Source organism: Hermetia illucens, chromosome 5 (assembly GCF_905115235.1).
Source record: "Hermetia illucens chromosome 5, iHerIll2.2.curated.20191125, whole genome shotgun sequence".
In the NCBI taxonomy this organism is placed as follows: Eukaryota; Metazoa; Arthropoda; class Insecta; order Diptera; family Stratiomyidae; genus Hermetia; species Hermetia illucens.
The window spans coordinates 7,141,830-7,166,375 of record NC_051853.1 but is presented as its reverse complement, the minus strand read 5'-3'; the positions used below and the strand labels follow the sequence as shown (position 1 = coordinate 7,166,375).

The 24,546-nt window shown below is 43.3% G+C and overlaps 1 protein-coding gene across 3 annotated transcripts in view; it reads right to left on the bottom strand.

The window, feature by feature from the left end:
- The window catches only part of LOC119656545 (autism susceptibility gene 2 protein homolog), an 855,308-nt gene that overhangs the window by 718,020 nt on the left and 112,742 nt on the right, over window positions 1-24,546 (bottom strand). For all 3 annotated transcript variants that reach the window (XM_038062905.1, XM_038062907.1, XM_038062906.1), the window contains exon 2: window positions 7,343-7,663. In XM_038062905.1, the coding sequence (XP_037918833.1) occupies window positions 7,343-7,663 (321 nt within the window). The remainder of the gene's footprint in view (window positions 1-7,342; window positions 7,664-24,546) is intronic.

Sequence of the window (24,546 nt, the reverse complement as noted above, 5' to 3'; positions counted from 1 at the left end):
GGATGATTTGATTGGGAGGTCGTTAGGCTGGATTTTGAGAGCTGGTCATATCCGCGTGAGAAGAGATGTTAAAATGACGAAGTTAGATTTGCTTGGAATTGAATTTTAGGATTAGTTTATGCGATTTTGAACACGTTTTTGCTACGAATGGTCCAGGTTCATTGAAAAAAGATTTCGGCCCCAGGAAGCAACATGTAAAAATAGGGATCCTAAGCTGCAAATAACTTAGCGGATAGGGTCCTTAGAAAGGCACTTTCTTCCTGTCGTCCTGCCTACTCCATTATTCACTTCTTGGATTAGTTCTTTAGGTTTTTGCACACTCAGCCGTTGTTCTTCATCAAATGTGCACCTTTCCCTATACTGACGTCTCACCCCCAGTTCTCCCATTCTTCAGCACATCCTACCTTTTACGTCTAAAGACCTTTCCTTCCTCGAAACACACACAGGACACGCCGACAACTGTTCGTGTTTGGAGCCAGTGAATAATTTAGCTGTCATGCCTCTCAGTATAATTAATTTATGCGCCTTATGGCTTTGAACTGTGACTATGAGACTAGCAAGGCTGCAAAACGACCAAGCACAAACAAATACCACCATTAAGAGGAGGCGAAACAAAACGAACTGACTACACAATATAATATGAGAAAGTCAAGGCGTTAAAACCCACTTTACGGGTTATATCCTGTTTTATTTCCCAACGAAATTATTTCGGAAAAAGTAAATAAAGTTGTGTGTCCGTACAGGATTGCCGAGTCTTGTTTTGTGTCTACTTCGAAAACACGATTTCCGACTAGGTTTCAGGATAGTCTGGGAAAAGGACGAGCCCGGCATAGGCAAGGACAAAAAAACAAGCGCCCGGAACGAGACGAACTGGAGAGAATCCACCAGAGCTTTGCAGTCATTACCGTCATGAACTTCCTCTGGAATATTCACTTCCTCAAGATGGACGAGTTACACCTTCCCGTTGTGGCTCTGGATAGAATCCGCAGACGGAAAGCTTTCGCATTCCTTCATCGCATCCTGGAAAAACTACTTGTAGAGACAGAAGAAATGAAATTCTAAGAATTTTTTCTCGCTCCTGGTTAATAGCCTTTGAGCTGCTAAACTGTAATGAAAACCTAGCGTTTAGGGAAGGACGATGAAAAGCGTCGAAAATGAATTGGAGAAAGCAAAAGTGAGGTTCGACGCCACACGAAAGGAAGCATGTGGTTGGGAGAATCTGGAGAAAATCATGGAGAGAAAAATAAGAAACGGAAGAGATCACTAATTGGAACACAAATTGGATGCCATTAACTTATTTAGGACTGGTGAATTCTAAGGAAATTGTCCGTTTGCCTTCCGTTTTCCGTTCAGTTTTATCTCTCTGTCGGTCTCAAGTGGCCGCTGAATTTTTATGGTTAAGAGGTTTCCTTGTATCAATATTGCATCTGGAGTGGGAGGTCAGTGGAATGTTGGCAATCAAATTTCATTAGGTCCTTTATATTTAGAAACGGTTTTGATTCGTTGTTTCACGAATCCTTGGGATGGAAATCCTACTGACCTTGCAAGACGAATTTTTATCGATTTGGAATATTTAATCGAATCCCTTTGAGGAGAACTTATTTTTAAAGGACAGCCCCTAGCTTACTCCTAAAAAGCGGATTATTCTTGAATTACGAACGGCGAATCCTGAAGCTCACTGAAAGATGGTATGGATATCATTATAAGCAGTGACGCCGCTGAATTGAACGGTCTTCTCGCAGAGTTATTCGTCGTTGTTCCTACCCTTTCTGCCGACTTGCTATTTCCGGAGCCTTCCCCAAATGGTGGAAGAAAGCCCCTAGCTTACCCCTAAAAAGCGGATAATCCTTGAATTACGAACGGCGAATCCTGAAGCTCACCGAAAGATGGTAAAGGATCATAGAACAAAACAGAAATATATCATTATAAGCAGTGACACCGCTGCATTGGACAGTCTTCCCACAGATTTATTCATCGTTGTTCCTACCCTTTCTGCCGACCTATTTCCGGAGCCTTTCCCAGAGGATAGAAGAAGGGGATGATCCTTAAATTTCCGAAAGACATCCGCCTTAAGTGCGACACTTTTAGGAGCATTTGTGTGCCCTCTACCGCCACAAAGACAATAATCCTGGGTCGCATCAAGGAACATCTAGAAAGCTTAATCGATGGAGACCTCTGGATCCTCCTGCACTGGTCACACCCCGTGAAGTCCAGATTCTCGCTTTACCTCCTTTTCATAGATTTAAAAATGCTTTCAGAAGTGTGTCTGAAGTCCTCTACGAAGAAGAAATTAGCTATTACCAGAGCCACATAGGATAGCGCAAAGTGTCACTTGCTACATAGAGGTAAAATCTCAGAGTAAACACAAAACCTTATTAAAATCGGTTTACTGTCTGTCTGTCTGTCCGTCACACGCATTTTTCTCGGAGACGGTTATAGCGATTGACACCAAATTTGTTAGAAAGGTGGGAACTGTGAACGCTCACGCATACAGTGAATTACATCCTTTTACGTCGAATTTAAGGAGGGGTCCTCATACATGCAAAAGGGGGGTGTAAAATTTTTTTTCATCAAATATAGTCATGTGGGGTATCAAATTAAAGGTTAGTACTTTTCAAAGCCGATCTTAGTTTCGACATTCGTTGGAAGGGTGGGGAGGCCGGGGGGAAGTTGAAAGTGATCACTTCTTTAAGGGGGCCATTCTCAGAAACTACCAAACCGAAAAATCAAGAAGAAAATCAGAAGGCTGCCACTATATGGTGCCTGGGCTCCGAAATATCTTCCATGCCGATATCTGTTTAAATAAAGTTAATAATAGTATATTACTACAATTTTTTGTAACTGGTTAGAAACCCCCCCTTAAGTTCATCCTAGTACCATGAAATTTTATAGTGCTATAGGCTATAATATAGAGCATGATCTTACCAAGTTTGGTGGAAATCGCACTATTACTAACAAAGTTATATACCTCAAATTTGTTGCTTCTTTGAAAATTCAAGACTATGAATGTCAATATCACCCGAAAGTGGATACTCTCACATAATATACGGATATATTACGCGCTACGTACCAAGAAATCCACAAAACCTTTCGTACTTGAAGCGTCCAGCTTCCGATTTCCCGACTTGTTTCTCTCTACATTAATGGGCAGAGACTCCAAACCCTTGACCGATTTGTATATCTATGAAACGTCATTCTTCCCGAAGGTGGTGCTGAATTTGATGTTGCTCGACGTATTGACAGCCCTAAATCCACCTTCGCTGCTTTGTCTAAAATCTTGAAATCAAGTTGTTTCTTTTATGATTACCAAGATCAGGTCTCGCAACTGCATCCAGATTAGGCCTCGCGACTACATCTAGATCGGGCCTCGCAGCTACATCCAGATCAGACCTCGTGACTGCATCCAGATCGAGCCTCGCAACTACATCCAGATCACGCCTTTGATAAAATAAAATGGCGCAACCGATCTCGACAAGTTAGCCCCGCTTGTGAACGGGGCAAAAGTTAAAGAAAAAAAGAGATGATCACCAAGATCGGGGACTAGCAACAACTCTATTGCTGGCTACGCAATGTAGAGGATTCTACTAGCCCAGGATGGCCGTTGTGAGTTGTGTGGAGTAGGATAGCGCGTAGGCGTGGTTGACGCACTGTATTCCATCAAGGAGTGAATGGCAACTATATTCAATGAGATCATCTACAAGAACCAATCTCAGAAACATAGTTTCCAAGACCGTCAGTTTAGGAATGATCCCCAATCACGTCTGACATTATCTCAGAAGCGAAACATACCGAGGCTGCAAATGGTTTGTGTTTCTAAAAGTACGAACATACCAATGCGATCCCTTCTGCATTAACCTTGCCTCAACATCATCTTAGGAGTCTAGGCACCAGGCCTCTCAATCTGAGTTGATTTCGCCTGCAATGCTTTCCTACATCAGGGCTGCTTCCACTGGCTCTACACCTCTGATCCAGCGGCCCCTATGCGACGAGTTACGGTCCACCGAGCCTCCATCGCGCCTACAACGGGCAATATCCGCAGCCTCCTCAGCAAGTTACGAATCGGAGCACAGCCGCTCCACTTTTTGACATCGTTCCTGTTCGCAACTTCAAAAGTTGGATCACTTTTTCCTTTGTCCTGCGTCAAACTGACAGAAGACAATAACACCGACCGGATGATTGCATCTTTTAAGGTGACTTATCCACACGAAGTTGGCTTCCTCGGTAACCCTTCTTTCTGGGCTGAAGGTGTATTCATCAAGCTATACACGCGCCCCAATTCGCGGGTAAATTTCAAGGCAACCCGTCTGCCTCGCCGAGCTATATAGCTGGATCCATGTTTACTGTCCGTCTGTTTTATCAGAACGTTAAAGGTTTAAGAACCAAGCTAGGGGTCTTCAATTTATCTACGCTGGCTCAGCAACACCATGCCATCTGTATTTCCGAAACCTGGCTGGACGATGCCATATGAAACTCCGAGCTCCTAGAAGGGTACTCCACTGTCCGCTGTGACAGGGACCGGAATGCATTTCGTAAGTCCATCAGCGGTGGGGTCCTAATTGCAATAAACTCCCCGCCGAACTCGTCTTTTCCTTCTCTGGCTTTCCTTTTGATTGTGTTGCTCTTCGTATCTCCCCACCCAATTTCCTCCCGTTCATTGTATCTTGTGTCCATGTCCCCTGTGCTTGCCCTTCTCACCTGAATGAACAATTATTTGACAGTTTGTCTGAGCTCCTTACTGTCAGATTCCCTTCCCTCCCTTTCTTCCTTTGCGGAGATTTTAACCTCCCCATGCTCCACTGGCCTAATCATCCTAGCCTTCCAATTCCTGCCGACAACCTCTCCCATTCTTCCCTTCTACTTTCTTACTTTATGAGCACTTGCTCTGCCCTGAATTTCAATTCCACCAAAAACTCCTTGGGCCGCACTCTCGATCTCTTCTTTTCCAACCTCCCCAAGCGCTACCTCTCTTTATTTCCTTGCACATCCCCGTATGTCAAAACTGACGCTCACCATCCCGCGGTTGAATTTGAAGCGGAGCTCCCTCGTTCAAAACCCAAAACCAAGCGTAAATCTACTAAGTTCAACTTCTGCAAAGCCAATTTTGACAGTCTGAACTCAGTTTTAGCCTCTTTTAACTGGGTACGTATATTAAGCAACTCATGGTGTGATCAAGCTCTAACCACCTTTTACAATATCCTGGTTGATCTTCTCTCCTGTTATGTCCCTTCTTCCCTTCCTTGCCTATGTTCGCACCCAACTTGATTCACAACGGAAATTTTTATTAACGTTCGCCTGAAACATACATCTTCCGACTTTACCTCAATTCAGCCCTTCTTAACACTCTTCTTCTTGTCAGAAACATCCTTAAATATTGCTGTGTAGTCTGGTTCCCTTCCACATACGTGACTACCGCGCTCTTGAAGTTGTACAACGCAAATTCACCCGGACCCCCTTTTACAAAAAGAACCTTCCACGGGTTTGGCAGAGATAAAATTTGTCAAAGGGACGTTGTAATGGCCTAGTTGGTTGGACGTCAGCTACTCACTTGGGCGTCCTGGGTTCAAATCCCAGTTGTGCGATAAATGTTTGTTTCTGCGACCACCCTGCTGCTTTAGACGTATTACCTCACAGAGATAAGTGTGATGATAATGAAACTGAGTCCAATCATAGGAGACCTTAGATGACCTATGCTCCACAGGGGAGTGAATAAGAGATCCTTTTTTTTGCTCCTGCAGTAAGTCCACGGTATCTTCGATTAGCACTTCAGCCCGGCTCATCACAGGCTTTGATAGGAACAATGTTTTGTCATTCATAAATTGCAGGATGTGGTCATTTCTTGTGGTTCCAGCACTAAGGCCCTTGGACTAGCCTGGAACCCTGATTCGAACCTGGGACTCGAGGTTGTCGTGATTCTGAATCAAATAATAAATAAGACTAAAAACTTCAAAGCAAAATCAATATTTCAGGGATATCTGGCATTGAAGGATCGTGAATAGTTGACAGACAGTTATTAGGGATACCGAATTTGGTGGACCTCGGCCAAAAACCGGGATGTCTGGAGTTCCTTATTAAGGCAGGCCTATACCGGATACAGATTCTTGCGCCGTTGATGATGATGATGATGGACAATACTTAAGCCTTCTTAAGTAAAAAGGTAAGCTTTCCGATGAAACTAGTTACGCATTTGTCCTGATCAATTCTGGCGCAAACTAGCATAACCTAGAAGCAGAATTGACGGATTTGATAGGACAAGGGGGCGAGTTACTTACCGGTTTTTTATTAAAAGGCTACTCAGAGCAACGGTAATGGAAAGGCCAAAAAATCAGAATTAGTTTGTTATACCAACGCTTCACACTCTTGCATGTGCATTGACTTTAATCTTGGAAGTACATCTCTATGTATCCAGGTCAAGAAAAGTAGCCGCCTTGATAGGGTAGGTCCAGTAATTTTAAGCTGAACTTTGTGCAGGAATTTTGGATGATGAGGTCGATTTGGGACAGTTACAAAATGAGATAGAATTTCACCATGCGAAGCTGAAAAAAAATAAAAGAAAAAAGCTTGACAGACGGTTTCGTCCAAGGCGGAGGCAACTTATCAGACGCTGCTTTACCTCTGCCCTGGGAGCAGCGTGACCGAAGGTGGTAATCGCTCCATTTACATATCATCCCAAACACGACATGAGTGCGAATTATATTGAAGTGAAATCCGTTGTGTGCTCGAACCTGAACTATGCGTGAAGTGAAGTGAATTTTTGTCGAGGATGTAGTGGGTCCTGAGTGCGCATCCACTTGGTGACAGACCGCACCACTTCGGAAGCAACTTACTTCCTCTCTTTTAGTCTGGAAGGGCCCTTTTTTTGGGTAAACACCCAATTTTTTTTTAAAGAAATTGACTGACAGTTTCTTCTAGGGCAGAGGCAACTCAGTTTGCCTACTCTGAAAAGTTGTCCTGCTAGAATACAACCGGAGTCTTTCTTGTAAAAAAATCATCTCTCAGTGATTGAATTGTCAGGGATGCAGGTTGTCCTGAGTCCGCATCCACTTGATGACAGATCAGACCACTTGGGAAGCAACTTAGTTCCTCTCTTGTGGCCTACGGACCCCTCTTTTTGGGCTAAACTCCAAGTTTTTAAAAAAAAATTGACTGACAGTTCTGTCCATGGCAGAGACAACTCAGTTTGCCTGTTCTGAAAAAATTGTTCTGCTGGAATAAAACCGGGGTCTTTCTTGTAAAAAAAAAATCCTATCCCTCAGTGATGGAATTGTCAGCATCATCGGAAGAGATTAATTGAATCTTATCCTATCTTACTAAGATACAATAAATAATATAAAATAATACTTACATGAGATGTATGATTAATCAAATTATTCTGTGCATGATTACTACTATTATTAATATTAACATTACTATTATTACTGCTATTATTGTTACTACTATTATTTTGATTATTATTTTTGTTGTTATTATTATTATTAACTAAGCTCAATTTTGTTTGATGATGGAAGTTTGTCCATTCACGTTCACGATCACGATTATCTTGATCGATACGATTACTTGTCGTATCAATAATTTTTGGTGGTTTATTATCAATTATCAATGTTGTCAGTTCGTCCAGGGCCGATAAACGTTTCTCCTTACGTTTCTGACCATATTTGATAGCGTACTGAAAAGAGATTAAAAAAAAGATATGCAATTAGTTGTGGTTCAACTGGGGGTCTTATTTTAGGTTGTAGAAAAAAACTAGGCAAGAAAAAAGGCTAAAGGTAGATGACAACGTCTTTATGTTGACGAAATTAGCATACACAGGTTGGCGAAATTTTGGTCATACACAGGTTTACTCACCGCCCGTCGGTCTAGCCTGCGTGATTGGATAAACATGTACACCCTTAATGGGGTAACAATCCAAGAAGTCCAGTCTCAAAGAAGAACATTTCACTTCTAGGTACACTAGTAGAAAAATTTGTGAAGCATTCAGTTCGACCCGAGCTATTAACCTGGTTTGACCCGACTGGTGCCCGTCATCCAGCCTACGACACAAATCCCTTTGCCACCAGTGAGATTCGAACCACCTTCCGTTGTGATAGATTAGTGCTCTAGGCCGGTGTTACGATATACAATCATGGCAAGACTCCACCTTATTAAGGGTTTTACGCATAGTCTTATATGAAGGAAAAACCAGGGCCGCAGGTGCCTGTTCGTCCTTATTTTGTCAAAGTTTAACCTCAATAGAACTCTATGCCCGGGGAGACCTCCTACTCGCTCCTCTGTACTTGAACTTCCCTTAAGTGACTTATGATCTGTGTAGACAGTGAACTTCCTAGCCTGCATGTGGCACCTGAAGTTCTTCACAGACCAGACAATAGCCAAAGGTTCTCAGTAGTCGAGTAATTCTTTTCTGCCTTGTTCTACACGCCTTGAAAGCACCCTGGAACTCCTCGACTGGAATGACTCTTAAGGACCTTGTAACTTGAGCTTGAATGTTCTCCACCGAATCCCAGTGCTTTCCCTTCAGCTCATTTTTCAGGCGGGGGGAACAAAAAAAATGTCACATTTAGCCAAGTTAGTAAGAAGGCTGGGGCACCACAGAGGTCTTGTTCTAAGCCAGGAAGTTGGTAACGACGAAGGCCGTGTGGCTGGGGGCATTGTCGTGGTGGAACTTGAAAACGTCTTTGATGTCAGGAATGACGCGTGCGACCCATCGTTTCAGTCTCTTGAGCACCTCCAGGTAGAAGGCTGCGTTGACAGTTTGTCCTTGGACGATTCCTCTGACGTCGAAGAAGACAATCAGCATTGTTTTGGTGCGAGACTTGCTCATGCGTGCTTTTTTGGGTTTGGGAGAAGATTGTGTGCCACTCGGAGCTCTGATTTTTGGATTCTGGATCATACTCGACCCCGGTTAGAGTGGAAAAAACTCTGGATCATTTATAATCATAAGTTTATAAGTGATCGAACAATTTCTCGACAAAAAATACACCCTTCTGAGAGCTCCGCCCTGAGAACGAGTGGCTCCTCTGTCCTCATTACTACTCCAAATTCCATCTGAGGGTTAGCCAAATATTCGATCTTTGATGAGTGCTGTTCCTGATTGGTGTTTCCGGATTTGTTTAGCCACACCTCCTCAGGGCACGATCTTGGTTCTAAACTCCCCAAAGATATCTGGAATGGTGTCGTATTGATTCTGATTTTTGGGAATATCAGCTGTTCCTGAGGTCCTGACACATTGCAATGTTTAGGAAAAAAGGCATTTTCTAACAATCCATCTACTACTATACCAGGCATGTCCCTTAATACCTGGAGCTCACACGGTATCACCTTATAAAGCCCGGGTTTGCCTAAGCATTTTCCTTTGTCAAATGGGGTTTGTAGTAGGCATGCCTCTGCATGATTTACTTTCGTTCCTTTTTTTTAAAGAAGTCCCCTTAAGAAGCAACACCAACAGCATTCAAACTTCTAAGCTTAATGCGATGTAAGCAGCTGTGAAACACACTGAGGCCACCTACATACGAAATCACTTGCTGGCTGCGAAACAATACAGTAGGCGAACGTCCCTAGTCTTTGTACTTGCGCTTCGAAATGGTAGAAGGATGGACTGAACTCCACTGAATTGCACTCATCAGCAACCGACGTCTGATGGATAAGGGACCTCCAATATTGGACACCAGTCGGAAAATCGCAAAACAAACTCTGTGTCGCTTTGACAAGACCGTGGTTTCACCAACTTGAATAGAAAGGACTGTGTCTTCGGTTTTCTCCAAAGGGTAGCGAGGTTCCATGTTTAGCCACTCATCTGCTTAATCGCTGCATCACCATTCCAAATGTGCACTGAACGATTTTTCAATGCCTATGTGCAGTATGTGGTACCACTTCGCGGAATTGAAGGCGTTTCTTACGTCAAGGGCCAAAAGGAGCACCACTCGCCGACACTGCTTGGACCCCCTCCATCGAATCAATTGTGGATCGGACCATTCTAAGACCATATCATGTTGAATGTGTGAGTAGTCTCCCGTAGCACGTATTGGGTCAGTCTTGGCTTAAGGAGGTTTCCAAGCAGCTTCAACGCTGTGTCCAACATACTGAGCGGATGATATGCGGAAGGCGCCTCGAGGTCGGCCTTGCTAGCTTATCAGCACAAGTATGTCAAGTTTCCAGCAGGAGGCGAAAACACCGGCTGCCAAACATGCGCTGAGGAGTAAGTTCGGCTTGTATTTACGTACAAGTTTCAACACTTCGTTGGGAATACCATGAACATAAAGCCAGATAGGGTGCACCTAGGCTAGAATTCAGAAAGTGGAGGCAGGAGGGGTAGTCTACATGAGAAAAGTTTGTTTTAAAGAAGAGAGAACGGATGAATTTACACCACACTTTTGCTAGGGCAAGAAAATCACACTTACAGGAGGGTGACCAGATCACGACGGAAGTTGAATAGAGTTAAGGAGGTTGATGGAATCAAAATCAGAGGAGGAGGTCTTGAGTGGAGATTTGATATGATAAGGAATGCCCGTTAGGAGACTAGGAAAAGGAAATGGACAAGAATTTACGCGAAAAGTACATAGAGTGACACTTTCGGACCTACAGCTCTAGACAATTTGCAGAGCACTTGCGAGCCAGAGTGTCTAGGTTTTATTGAAGGGAAACAGCATTGAGCAAACAGGGACAAGAAAGGAGGAAGGGCGGAAAAAAAATAATGAAGGGCGCGGAATAGATCCTTGTTGGGCGCCATAGGAGGGGAGAAGCAACGAGATGTGTTGCCATCAAATGCGAGTTCAAACCTTCGAAGTTTGCCTTATGAAAGTTAAACTTTGCGTGGTATGTGGTAGGATCGGTGACAAGACCTCAAGTTTGGATGGTATACCCAAACGTAGTGAAAACTAGACCCCATCTTTTTGCCAGCACCTTCGAGGTGTGCCTAAAAGAAAGAATATTCCCTGTCCCGTGGAAAAAACAATAGTGTTGCTTCCCAAAAGTACCTTAGGCCCAGTATCATATCGTGCTATCTGCCTGCTGAATACAATAGGGCAGATGATGGAGAAAGTCATCTACTACAGACTCCTACTCATCGTCGAAAAAGCAATGGCTTGTTGGAGCGCCAGTTTGGTTTCCGGCATGCCCATTCTACGGTGGATGCAATAAGCCTAGTAGTTAACCTGGCAGAAGACGCACCAATTTCTGGCGACTGCTGTGTCGTGTTGGCACTGGATGTCAAAAGCGCATTCAACCCGGCCAGAACTGGAACAGAATTAAAGGAACGTTGGCTGGCATAGGTATCCCCGCCGATTTAACGAACTTAGTGCAAAATTATCTCTCAGAGAGGACTCTCTGTACGGGACGGAAGAGGGCCTCGACCTCGATAAAGTACCAGAAATAAGGGACGAGGAGGTTTTGGAAGCGGCTGGGAGAATGGATGCAGAAGGAGGTGGTTTTAGTGGGTAAAAAAGTACTACGTAACCGTTTGACAGAAGCTTTCCACCTACAAAAAAACAGGCAGTAAACCGATTTTCATTAGGTTTTGTTTTCAACAAAATGGTAACAAGTTAACATGCGATAGCTACAGAAAATTCCACTAGTTTCGTGGACCTACGCGCTCTTCAGCAAAATCTTTAAAAACAGGTCTAAGGTTGGGAAAGTTTAATGTTGTCGCCAGGGATTAGTAAATATTTGTTGACTCCAGATGAGCATTATCCACCCCAGCGTACTGTGTGAATTCATCCTCCAGTTTGGCATCCAAGAAAAACAAGTTTGCCTCATGACAGACTAAGCCTTTCAGATAGGAATTGAGAACAGTTTGAATAATACGGAGTGGTATCCGACAGAAAGACGGGCTGGCTCCTATGGTCTTCAACTGGACCCTCAGATACGCAATAAGGAGAGATAATAGGGTAGGCTCCTTGCTTGGTGGAAAGTAAACCTCAATCTTGACGATACAGCACAGGAAATAGATCATGACTTACAGTATAAAACAGATGCCAGTTAGGCAAAATACCATAATTAGTGACTGCAAGAGAATATAGATTGCTTTACATATTTTAGGATGTTGTTTAGGATCTGCGGGATCCTAAGTCCACATCCAACGTGATGGTGGATCGGACTAAATGAGGAGCAACTTACTCCCACGTTTTTTAGTCCATGGATCCCTAGTTTGGAGCGTAGCACCCGAAGCATTAAAAATCGAAAAAATCAAAAATTGACTGACAGTTTCGTCCAGGGCAGAGGCAACTCATCAGACGCTGCCTCACCTCTGCCCTGGGAGGAGCGTGACCGAAAGTGCCAACAGGTGGAAAGACGCTCCCTTTTATCATCGCAAAAACACGGCAAGGTTGCGAATTATATTGGACTTAAAACGCCAGTCGTTGTAGTCTAAACTAGACTAAGGCTAAAACTAGGTTGTTGTTTAGGATCTGCGGGATCCTAAGTCCACATCCAACGTGATGGTGGACCGGACTAAATGAGGAGCAACTCACTCCCACGTTTTCTAGTCCATGGATCCCTAGTTTGGAGCGTAGCACCCCAAGTATTAAAAATCGAAAAAATCAAAAATTGACTGACAGTTTCGTCCAGGGCAGAGGCAACTCATCAGACGCTGCCTCACCGCTGCTCTGGGAGTCCAATATAATTCGCAACCTTGCCGTGTTTTTGCGATGATAAAAGGGAGCGTCTTTCCACCTGTTGGCACTTTCGGTCACGCTGCTCCCAGGGCAGAGGTGAGGCAGCGTCTGATGAGTTGCCTCTGCCCTGGACGAAACCGTCAGTCAATTTTTGATTTTTTCGATATTTTAGGAGTAACTTTCTGGGGTAATGCCAATGAAGTAGAAGAAAAAGGACCTCCTCATCATAAACTAGAAGTACATATACAGGATGTGTTATATGTCCGCTGTGAAGCTTGTACTTTGAGTTAATCTTCCGAAAAAATCTTATACATTTTTGAAAGATGATGCTAAGAAGAAACCTCGGAATAGTTTGACAGAAGCAGGTATAGCGAATCAGGTACAATAGGGAGCTGAATAATAAACATATATCACTACGCGAGAGATAAAAACAAGATAAAATTACGGAAGATCCAATGAACCGAGATCCTGCAATGAATGGCCGCTCCAAGAAGATAGAATAAGGGACTGTCGAGTGCGGTTATTGACCGAGACGATTGGAGGCAACACCCAATAATGCCCCAAAAACAAGTAACACACTAAATATACATACATTTGAGTTTTGCCTGTCAATCCAGGTGAAGTAGGCCAGCACTTCCCTTTGGTACTACGTAGAGATACCCTCTTTGATCAACTCTGCGGAGGTGATCCCCCGAGGACCAGACAAACCAGTGGATTACGCTTCTTCTTTTTCTTTAGCCTCCGTCCAGTTCAGAAATGAAGTCCGCCCAACGAGTGGATCGGTCCTGAGTGATGAATTTTGCCTTTTCAAAAACTGCTTCGTTTACCCCTTTCCTCCACAACCGCTTGTGATCCATTTTTTATATTTTTACCGGTCACTTTAGAAATTACTCAATTTCAGTTCGTTCCAATAGCAATTTGTAGATGGAAATTCGGCCCATTAACACATCGTTCAATAAGTCCCGGGACTAACTATGAAAATAACATTTTATCGGCAAAATTCTTTATTATTCATCAACATAATCTCCTTCAAGGGTAATACAATCATTCCAAACCTTCTCTAAATTGTCAATGCCATGTTTGGAGAACGATCTGTCTTTTGACTGAAAATGAACCTCAGTAGCAGCGATCACCTCCTCATTTGAGCCAAATCTTTTTCCTTGGAGCATCTTTTTGAGATCCGCAAAGAGCCAGTAGTCACTGGGGGCCAGATCCGGCGAGTACGGAGAATGAGGAAGCAATTGGAAGCCTAATTCGTTGAATTTGGTCATCGTTTTGATTGACTTGTGACACGGTGCGTTGTCTTGATGAAAGATGACTTTCTTCTTCTTCATGTGTGGGCGTTTTTTCGCTATTTCGGCCTTCAAACGATCCAATAACACTATGTAGTAGTCGCTATTGATGGTTTTTCCTTTTTCGAGGTAGTCAATGAAAATTATACCATTCGCATCCCAGAATACGGACGCCATCACTTTGGCGGCCGACTGTTGTGTTTTTGCACGCTTCGGGCGGCTTTCACCGGTCATACGCCATTCAGCTGACTGCCAACTTGACTCCGGAGTCCACTGTCACATATCGACGCAAAAAATCCTGTTTATTGCGAGTAAACAGTGCCAAACAGCTCTCCGAATCATTGATACGTTGTTGCTTTTGTTCCATTGTGACCAAACGCGGCACCCATTTGGAAATAACCTTTTTCATAGCCAATTTTTGGTGCAAAATAGTAAATGCGCTACCAGTTGATATGTTCACCATCTTAGCTATCTCGCGCCTTTCATTTTGCGGTCACCCATCACGATTTTCAATACGTGCTTGGTGTTTTCGGGAGTTACTGCCATATTTGGCCGACCCGAACGTTCCGCATTATTTGTATCAGCACGACCGCGTTTCAAGTCAGCATACCACCGACAAATGGTTGTTTTCGACGGAGTAGAGTCCGGATAACGTTTTTCAAGCCATTGCTGAGCTTGAACAGTGTTTTTTTCCCATTAGAAAACAATGTTTTATCAACACACGAAACTCGTTTTGGTCCATTTTTTTTTCACGATTGCAAAGGTAGCGTCACTTTGACCACTATAGCTTTCTTGGTTATATTTCGAATTACATCAAATTTTGACACATCTTATCTGAAGGTTGGTACTTCCGAACCTTGGTATATAAATGGCATTATTAGCGCCATTTCTACGCTAGTCCCGGGACTTATTGAACGATGTGTTACATTTTAAGGCTTACTTTGCAAGGTAATCAAATACCGAGCTTGTTCCAATCGATTTAAAACCGAAATTGATAGACCAGCAGCTTACTCCAAACTACAATTTTATTTTATAGTATATATATATATTTCGGGAGCAATTTATCCCCTTCACTCCAGAACAAAGTCGAACAAACGCTTCTTGGGGGTAGTTTGGAATGCCATCATCATAAGCAGCACTTTCTTGCTTTTATCGAAGCAAAATTGTAAAATAAACCAATAAATTTTGATACAACGCACCTATCCCAATAAAACACCAACGATCATCTGATCCGCCAACTGTCAAATGAAAAGGAGTTGCCCGAAGCAATAAGAGTTGCCAAGAGATAGATACTTTTCCCCGACTTGTTGCAATTAATCAATTTTCCTATTCCTCTTGATTTTTCTCTTAACTTTTCCGTTTTAGCACCTTAACCCAAACAATTGTGAATAGAAACGAACAATTTTCACACGTGCAATTTATTCGAGTGCATATACACCACCTACTTCCCAAGTTTTTCGTAGTATATTTGAATAATAATCGTACATTTTGCACATACCACAAGTGAAGAGTGCTCAAGTACCTGACTACGTAGTTTGCATATGCACTAAACTAATAACGTCCTACTCAAAGTACCACGGATGCTGGATAACATGGTTAGCTGGGCGCCGTTTACAGAGGGCGGAATACAAGATTCACCTGCTTGTTTACGTTTAGAGTATTCGCAGGGGAGCAAACTGCTATCAAAGTCTCACCAAAGGAATATGAGGGATGGAGATTCTGTACACATCCAAGAGGACTCCACTAGGGTTCAATGAGTTAACAAATCGTCGAGATAATAAATAGCGTACTTTTTGTATCCAGGAAAGTAGCTCCACATATTACACTGCATATGAAAAGAGAAGGTAATCATGCAGTTACTTTCAAGGACATCACTCAAAAATTTTATCCTGACGAACATTTAGGATTTGACCTGGTTTCCAAGCATGTTGCCATTCACAAAAGTTTCCCGTGTTTATTTGATGCATGAGATTCTGGGCTAGCACTCACCAGTCTCCAGCCTCCATTCATAACTGAGCACTATTAAGGACTTGTTCCCCTACTTTACATTCTATGGACTCATTAAGACAGCTCCGTACTAAACGGTGATAAGGATGGTGATATGGAAATCAGCCAACCACTTAGAACCTGAGAACAGGATTGGTGGAATTATCTTGGTCTGCAAATAATATATGATGTCGTCAGGAATTCAGGGATAAAACTTCTGGTCAGGGATGACACTGACAGATGATGAGAACCAGGCAGTCTACCTTATTTTTTTTGCTGAAAAATTTTCCCAGAATTCCTTATTCGGACAAAATTTCAGGCGAATGAACCTTCTACCTGTACAGGCCGATACCAATATACATTGGGTTCTACCCAACCTAATCATATTGCTCCGTACAAAATGCAGCTGTCCCCTAACCCAAACAAGTCCTGCCGGCTGCCTTGACTTTTCTGCCATCATCAAAATACTCCCTTTTCATCATATACGCCAGCATCCTTTTTCTCATTTGATTTCATATCCTGCTGTTCCATACAAATATTCGACGAGCACTTCTTTTGATCTGGCATACAGGACCGAAAAAGGAGCAGGAAAGCTACGAAATCCTGAAGTGCATGATGTGAACGTAATTGAGTATGCAAAAATTGATTCGTTTTTCCGATGAAATGCCGTGAATTACATACAAGTCGGGAACCAAGTGCTTCATCCGATGAAGATTCCATTTCCATATTGCCGTGGCTGCCTTTTGCGTCCCGTGTCCTTTTTATTATTGTCAATCTCTTTTCCGAAGCATTCTCGAGCGAGCGTGTAATATGGTTTTCGAGGTACGTGTGTTTCGCTACAGGAGGAAATCTTTCGTATGTGAAGGCCACAGCGAAGAGGAAAGCACCAAAAAAAAAAACCAGCCAAACATGATCGCTCTGTTGTAGGTCCTTAACATGAAAGGACACACACGAGGAAGTATATGTGCAAGGCATATTGGAAAAAGGATTTTTTTATGACCCTACTGTTGCCCGTATGGAAACGCCAGAACACACCGTTCTGTTTGTTCTATACATGCTCACGGGAAGGATGTAGGAAATTTCATTTTGCTCGAAAGGATATTTGGGTTTATAGAGTACCAATACATTGAGAAAATGCCGGAGTTTGCGCAATATGATGAAAGCAAAAGTATGTCCTACCGTCACGGAACCATGTCCAAAAGGATACCACTTGAATTTTCATGGGATTTTTATTCGAGGAGGTTGGCAGAACTTGTTCTTCTCGACATTGCTATCGTCCAGAGGAAGTGTTTCCCTAAAAAAAGGATATGTGTGCATATATTGAAGGCTTGGATATATGGGACTCGCGGGAGGAACTGTGCCGGGGGATTTGAAAGAATATGGGATGATTGTTATGAATATGAGAAGAGATGGAGATTAAAATGGTTATGAAAATTCAATGAATTTTATTATTCATTGGAAAATGATTATCTTTTCGTTTATTGAGATATTCGTACTTTGATTCGAAGCTAGAAAGGAGCACAGAATTGAATTGCTTAACCATAATCTGCGATAAAGGAAGTGACTGTAAGCGATTGGCCGATGCGAATGTCGGTTCACTATTCGACAATAATTTCACTTCTAAAAGGCTTAATACTAATCCTGGCATATGCAGCAGACGAGAAGATACAAACAGGATAGCAGATGGTCGCTGGATGCCCATCATCAGTGAGGCAGATTGAGAATTATATCTTTACATTGAATGGATCCTTTTAGAGTTTGGTATTTTGTTTCCCATCTTTACTTTGGACCCTCAATAAAACTTCAACTCGAAAGGGAATTATTATCCTTCTCCTCTCGACGAACAAGAAAAAGATACTTCTAACAATAATGTCAACAAAAGATACATGGAAAGCTCGTGCGTGCTTTGACATTCATCCAACATTTTGACCATGCCATGCCATGCAATTCCTGCTCAGAAATGTTCGACTTTATTCTGTCAGTTTTCAAACGAATGGTTCGTCAAAATCCCTACTAAGTTCGGTGAATTCCATCCAACTTTCCGTCCTGTCATTTCAAGCGATGGAACTCTAGATATGATTCTAATTTCGAGGATTCAACAGATATGCAATTCGCAGGATTGATCAAACTCTATAGTGTCATGTGCAATATTTTGTTCACCTTGTCCGATGACAAGCTGACGGGAAAATGCATTTGTTAATATGCAGCATTTCTCTCTATACTTAATTTTTATCAGCAACTACCATTTACTCGAAGGCAACTACCATTTACCACGAAGGCTGCACATCTTGAATTAGTGGGCGATCTTTCGACGAAGGCATTTCTGAATGCATTGCAAGAGGAGGCTTGTGCTCCGAAATCTACAGTGATCACGGAACATGCTATTTTGTACAACTGTGAACACATAGCAGTGTACACAGACAGTAGATTGGCATGCAATGCTTTCAGCAACAACAGCGGTGAAAATTATTTGATAACTAAACAAGCAAAAACACCTCTGAGATCCATATACCAATGTCAGGAACACACACACAGGTCGCAATGGCGCAGGTGCTAAATGATACCTGTGCAACTGCATGGTCGTATCTATCCAGAGCAAACTGCGAAAGGCAGAGGAGATCAGAAAAGCGCGGTTACGTACGCCGCGTAGAGACGAAAGGGGACGAAGCTAAAATGAGCTGACTGCGCCCTGTGATGTAATACCGTACGGTGGTTCCACGGGGCTTGGAGGGAGTCGGGGGTGGTTTTAGTGGTTAAGAATCCCACACGCTGGCGTGTCCAGGCCAGTGTCTTTTGAAAATTTCCACCTCCTCAAAAAACAAAAAAAAAAAAAAAACTGGATACCTGTGTTATCTGAAGCACGGCCTGAAACCGGAGATGTCCTTAAGAAAGCTCAGGACAGACCTAAGCCATCTTTATCGAAGCCAATAAAGCGGGGAGCAGCGGAGATCAGCGCGCATCAGGGAATGCTCCCCAAAAAAAAACCAATCCTGAACTCAAGAGAGGAGAAAGCCCGAGGTAATGCCAGGAATCAGGAAGCCCGCCATTAGCCATACTAGTGAGGTCAAGGGCATTCGACTGGCCATACTGCCAAACACGTTTCCCATGCAAGCACTCACTTGTGATGGGCAGGAAACATTGTCGTCAAGCAGATGTGCAAGGAAGGACTGAGAAACTTTTGTTCACCGGGATACGCTTGCGACCAGGTCACATACTGGTGGACTGCGCTACGGAGGACAGTCCAGAGTGGCATAGAACCATTGTTCCTAAGTTACCAGGCTTATAAGGAACAGAACTGTCAGGCTGGTGGAGCAGATTGAGGGTCTCCCTACGCAATTACGGAGAGTCTTCAGAAGCAAAAGTAGAATCCTCATAATCGGGATGGTTAACCGATCCTTGGAGGCAATCAAATGTCGAAGTTGGCGTATCAATTGTCGATTTGGCAACATACCTGTGCACAAGAAAACGCCGAAGAAAGACACCTCGGAGGATACATCGGCTGGAAAACTAACTCCGAAGGAATCTGGGAAACCATAGAGGCGGAAAGGGCTGGATCAGTCAGCGAAATAGACCTATCCAGAAATTGGACGACCTGGATCTAAAACATTGGAACAGTGCTGGCTCAGAAGCCCTGGGTGTACCGGGGGCAGATTTGCGGTCTGCAAGAAGGAAGCGTGCAAGTAATTTGGGACACTTCATCATTCTTAAGTGCAATTTAAAATATATATGTCTTTCAGAGTTCCTGACCGGGTAGAAACAACCAAGGTCTCACTGGAAGCTAAGAGGAGCACTCGAGAGATATCCGTGGCATCGGGATACTTTCCAGGAGATGACATCCAGGTTCTACCGGGGCTAGCTGCTAAACTGGTGAAGTATTATGAGAGGAACGCGCGTTATCACTTCTCCTCGGCTGTGATGCCAACATCCATCACGAAGTCTGGGAAAACAGCGACACCAATCGAAGAGGTGAGTCTTCTTCTTTTTCTTCAGCCTTTGTCCCGTTCACAAGCGGGGTCGGCTCGTCGTGATCGGCTTCGCCATTTGGCTTTATCGAATGCCTGATCTGGGTGCAATCTCGAGGCTTTCAAATCCCCATCTAGCGTATCAAGCCACCGTTGCTTAGGTCTGCCTTTTGGTCGTTTACCATCGACTTCGATGTTCAGACCAATCTTTGCAAGTGAATTCTCGTTTGCACGAATTGCGTGACCATACCATCGAAGACGCCTCTCTCGCAACTTTTCCACGATCGGTGCAACCCCATAACGATCGCGGATATCCTCATTTCGGATGTGATCAAAACGTGTGACGCCACTAGTCCAACGTAGCATCTTCGTTTCCATTACCGCAAGACGCCGTTCATTGTCTTTCATGATCGGCCAACACTCAGAACCATAGAGAGCGACTGGACGGACGACATTGCGGTAAATTTTAGATTTGAGACGTTCGTTAATACGTCGATCACCAATCGAAGAGGTGAGTACCTTATTGAATTCATTCTTAGCAATAAGTTTGTAATATATAGCATAGGGAACACTCCAACATTCGTGACCAGCACTCGACAAAAGGTACTAGACATAACTCTAGGAAATACTCTGATGAACGGGCTGACTAGGAATTGGAGGGTGTCAGATGAGCTCTATATGTCTGATCATAGAATAATCAGATTCGACATTGAGGAATCCCAAAAAAACGTATTGAAATTACGCATCTGAGCAACAATATGGCTCACCTCCGAGGGGGCGGTGACATCACGAGTGAACTGGAACTAAAAACTGGTGGAAAACCTAAAAAAAAGTCGTCATTGGCGCCTATTAGGCCAGCTGTGCGGCTAAGCCATTTAAGTCCTTAAGGAATGTAACCTGGTGAAATAGGAACCTAACCAAAATGAGGACAGAGGTACGAAAACTCTTCAACCGGGCAAAACCAACCGGACACTGGCCGAGGTACAAAAATGTGACCGTGTTGAAACCAATGCTGCTATTTCACAATGAAGTGACTGAAACGAGAAGAAAGGCAGTGTTTTATGTATCATTCAAAAATTTTGAAGGAGGAAATGGTGGATGTAGGCTGGTAAGCCAAAGTAATGTCACCTTTTTTTTTGTAAGGGGATAATAGGACCTTCCTTCCACATGCCAGGAAAATACGTTCGGATCACCAAGGGAGAAGCTGGAGCAAGGGGAGACTTATAAAATCAGGAACTTAAGGATATAATGGGGCTAATAATAAAAATCACAGTACCACCCGCCGTCAGTTTACCTGACACGTTGACATCACGATTGCGATGAAAGTCAGAGTAACCAGGAGCAGTTCTCCTTTGTATACTCTTGAATGGAGCCATGGTTCAGATATGCAAATGTTGTCAGGCATTGCAGACTATCTGAAAGCCGACAGCTTGGTTATGACGCCCCTCACATTTTGACGGTATAAAAATAAAGGCATTAACTGTGACGCTGATTGCGCGATCCTTCCAGAAATTCACAAGGTGAGTTTTTCGCTAAAAATACTCAACATGAACGCCGGTTGGTCAAAACTGGATGATTCAATCGCTCCACTTTATGTGGGTAGGTTATTTCGCTTGATGCTATGATTTCATCAGGATTGTTGTCTTTCATTGACTTAGTGCAAGCAAACGGAGTCGGTAGATACGGTAGTCTACCTTTAACATAGCCAAGGATATCATCCGATGAGGTGCCGAAACCAGCCAAGGAACATACCAGTCAGGTAAAACAATGCTTTTCAGCCCGACTCAACGTACGCTTACGAGGCGAGAAAAACTCAGGATTGGGTTCATACCAACGGACGACGTAACCCAGACAGACCAACCCAAAAGTCAGTCTTAAACCGATGGGCAGTCTCAGACGTTCAAAAGCGAGAACTCCATTCGCTAGACAGGCACTGAAAACCTCACAACTCCACTTGGCCTAAGCTTACGACGAAGAGAAGTGTAGGCAACCCGATAGAGGTGTGCCTGGTCCTCTAGACAGCACTCAAAACTTTTAGATATTCTGCAATGGCCGGAATCAATACAACAAATAAACTCCTTCTTTTTTTAGGAATTGAGAAATCCTAAGTTCGCCGGACCAAATGGAGAGCAATTTGCTGCCACGCTTTATGGTCCACGGACTCCTTTTTTTTACGTTAACACCCAAAGTTCAAAAATAAAAAGAGGCACGAACATGGCTACGATTTCGTACCAGGGCAGAGGCAACTCATCAGACGCTACCTCACGTCTACCCTGGGAGCAGCGTGACCAAAGTGGCTCGCAGAAGTTGTACGCTTCTTTTATATGATAATTCGTAAAAGAAAAGGATACGAATTATATCCAAGCTAAATCCGCCCATAATTCGGACCAAATCGTAGCTGTCTTCGCCCCTCTTTTCATTTTTGAACTTTGGGTGTTAACACAAAAGTTCGTGGACTAGAAATAGTGGGAGCAAGTTGCTCTCCATTTGGTCCGGTCCGACATCAAGTGTATGTGGATTTACGACTCCTGAATCCCTAAAAAAAAATTGTCTAGTTCCGGCCAAGCTTTGGTCCGAACTATGGGCAGATTTACGTAGGATATAATTCGTGCCCTTGTTGTCTTTGACGAATTATAAAAGGGAGCGTACAACGCCTTTGAGCCGCTTCGGTCACGCTGCTCCCAGGACAGAGGTGAGGCAGCATCTGATTAGTCCCTCTTTTCAAATAAATTCCATTCAGAAATCCCTTCACTTTACTTCTTTTTCGAAGGAAGGCAAAACAGACAGCTGGAAACTTCAGTTCACCATCCGTTTCTAGCCCCTTGATAATGACGCCAAAAATCCACGTAAACCAACTGACATCTGTCAAATTAATTTTACTAAATCAGGAATCTTTAAATATTTTTATTAAATAAATGATACAATGCAATTACTGATAAGATACATTTGAGCCAATACTTTCCAAAAATAAACAACCAAAATATTTACGAATCACTTAATACACTTTACAATCTACACAACCCTCTGACGCAATATCCAACCAATATGGAATTTTGTAGAAATTTCGTATCAATTTTTTGTTTTAAGATTATCCGATTGAACATGCAGATATGCAGTTTTCGTACACACATGCAGCGGAAATTCCATTGTTTTTCAAAGATTATATCGTATCGCTTTGTTGACGAGAGAGAACTACCCTTGCACTGGCGTGGTATCACTGGATAACCGATATCAGTGTGCACTAATTTCGGGAAAAAGAATTTAAAGGAACTTTGGCTTATCCTTTCTTTGGGATAGTGAACAGGAGTTCACTCCTTTCTGGAGAATGAGAGTATTCACACAGCCACAATGTTCAATGAGAGTCTACTTCAGCCTCATTAGCATCATACTTAAGGTTATACAGTTGACACCCCGATAAAAGCAGGATTGTGAAAATGCGAACACCAATATCGATGACGAACCGGGATACGAAGCCCGGGCGACGAGACTTAGAAGCTGGCTCTCAACCAACTCAATCATCAGAGCCCAAATATTTCATGGGTGCCTTTCAACCCTTGGTGGAGTATAGCGCGTCAACCGTACCTACGCGCCATCGTTCGCGGTTACCTGAAATGCCCTTCAGCACTCCCCACGACTTCCGGAGATGCTCGCACTTCTCCTCGACAATTCTGCGCAAAGTACCCTTGGGGCGACCCACTGGTCGGTCATCTTGGGAGAGTGAATTTCATTGCTTGGCGTGGTTGGCAATGCAATTTTCGCCCCTCCTTATAGTGTGACTTATCCACTGCCAATTCCGTCTGCCGATCACAGTGCATACGAGTACCAGGCCTGGGCGTCGACCAAGTTCTTTTTTTGAGATAGTGTCAGGTCAGCGTACTTCGATGATATGACGTAGACAGGAGTTGGCAAAAGCTTGAATCTTTCTTACCGTTGAACATCGGACAAGGTGCTCGCCTCACAACAGTACCAACTAAACATTTATCTGTGTCTACATTCTAATTTGCGGTCCGAGTCCTGTCTGGTCTGATCTCCTATACCAATCTGGTTCACAAAGGCTTAACAGGCGCTACTAATCCAACACTGGAAATGGCTATTTTCTAACCCCTCCTTTAAGGATATCGTAGCATCCTCATAAAACAAAAAATAAGGAAATAACATTTTTTGCATCATTTCAAAGAAACGTCAGAAATTTCATCCCCTTCGTCTCCACTTGCTGGCTTCCTCTTATCCTTTAAGCTCCCATGATCCCATCATTACTCTTCAAAAAGGATGGCTGACTTCAATGCTGATTGGGTTCAACCCTCCGAAATCCGTCAATAGGTTGCAATTCCTGACCTTATAAGACTTCAACATGCAGGACTCATCCTGACTTCTCTTCTACTTTCCTATCCACCCTCTCATTTTTTTTGAATGACCACCACCTCTTTTCGCTAACCCATTGTTTCCGTTCAATTCTATTCATTCACCCCAATTTTTCCTTAAATTAAAAGACCACCCCAATCAATCGTGTAGTTTGTAACCGCAATACACGTTAATGCATATCCTGTGACACTGTAGGGTGGACACATATTTGGTGCGGTCGTCCAAGTGGACACACTCAAATATCCGTTTTTTTTTTCACGTCTCCCCATTTAACGCCTGTCGCATGTGTCCTTGTTACACCAATCGCCGTCTCACCCATTGATTGACCAGTTTTATCAATTA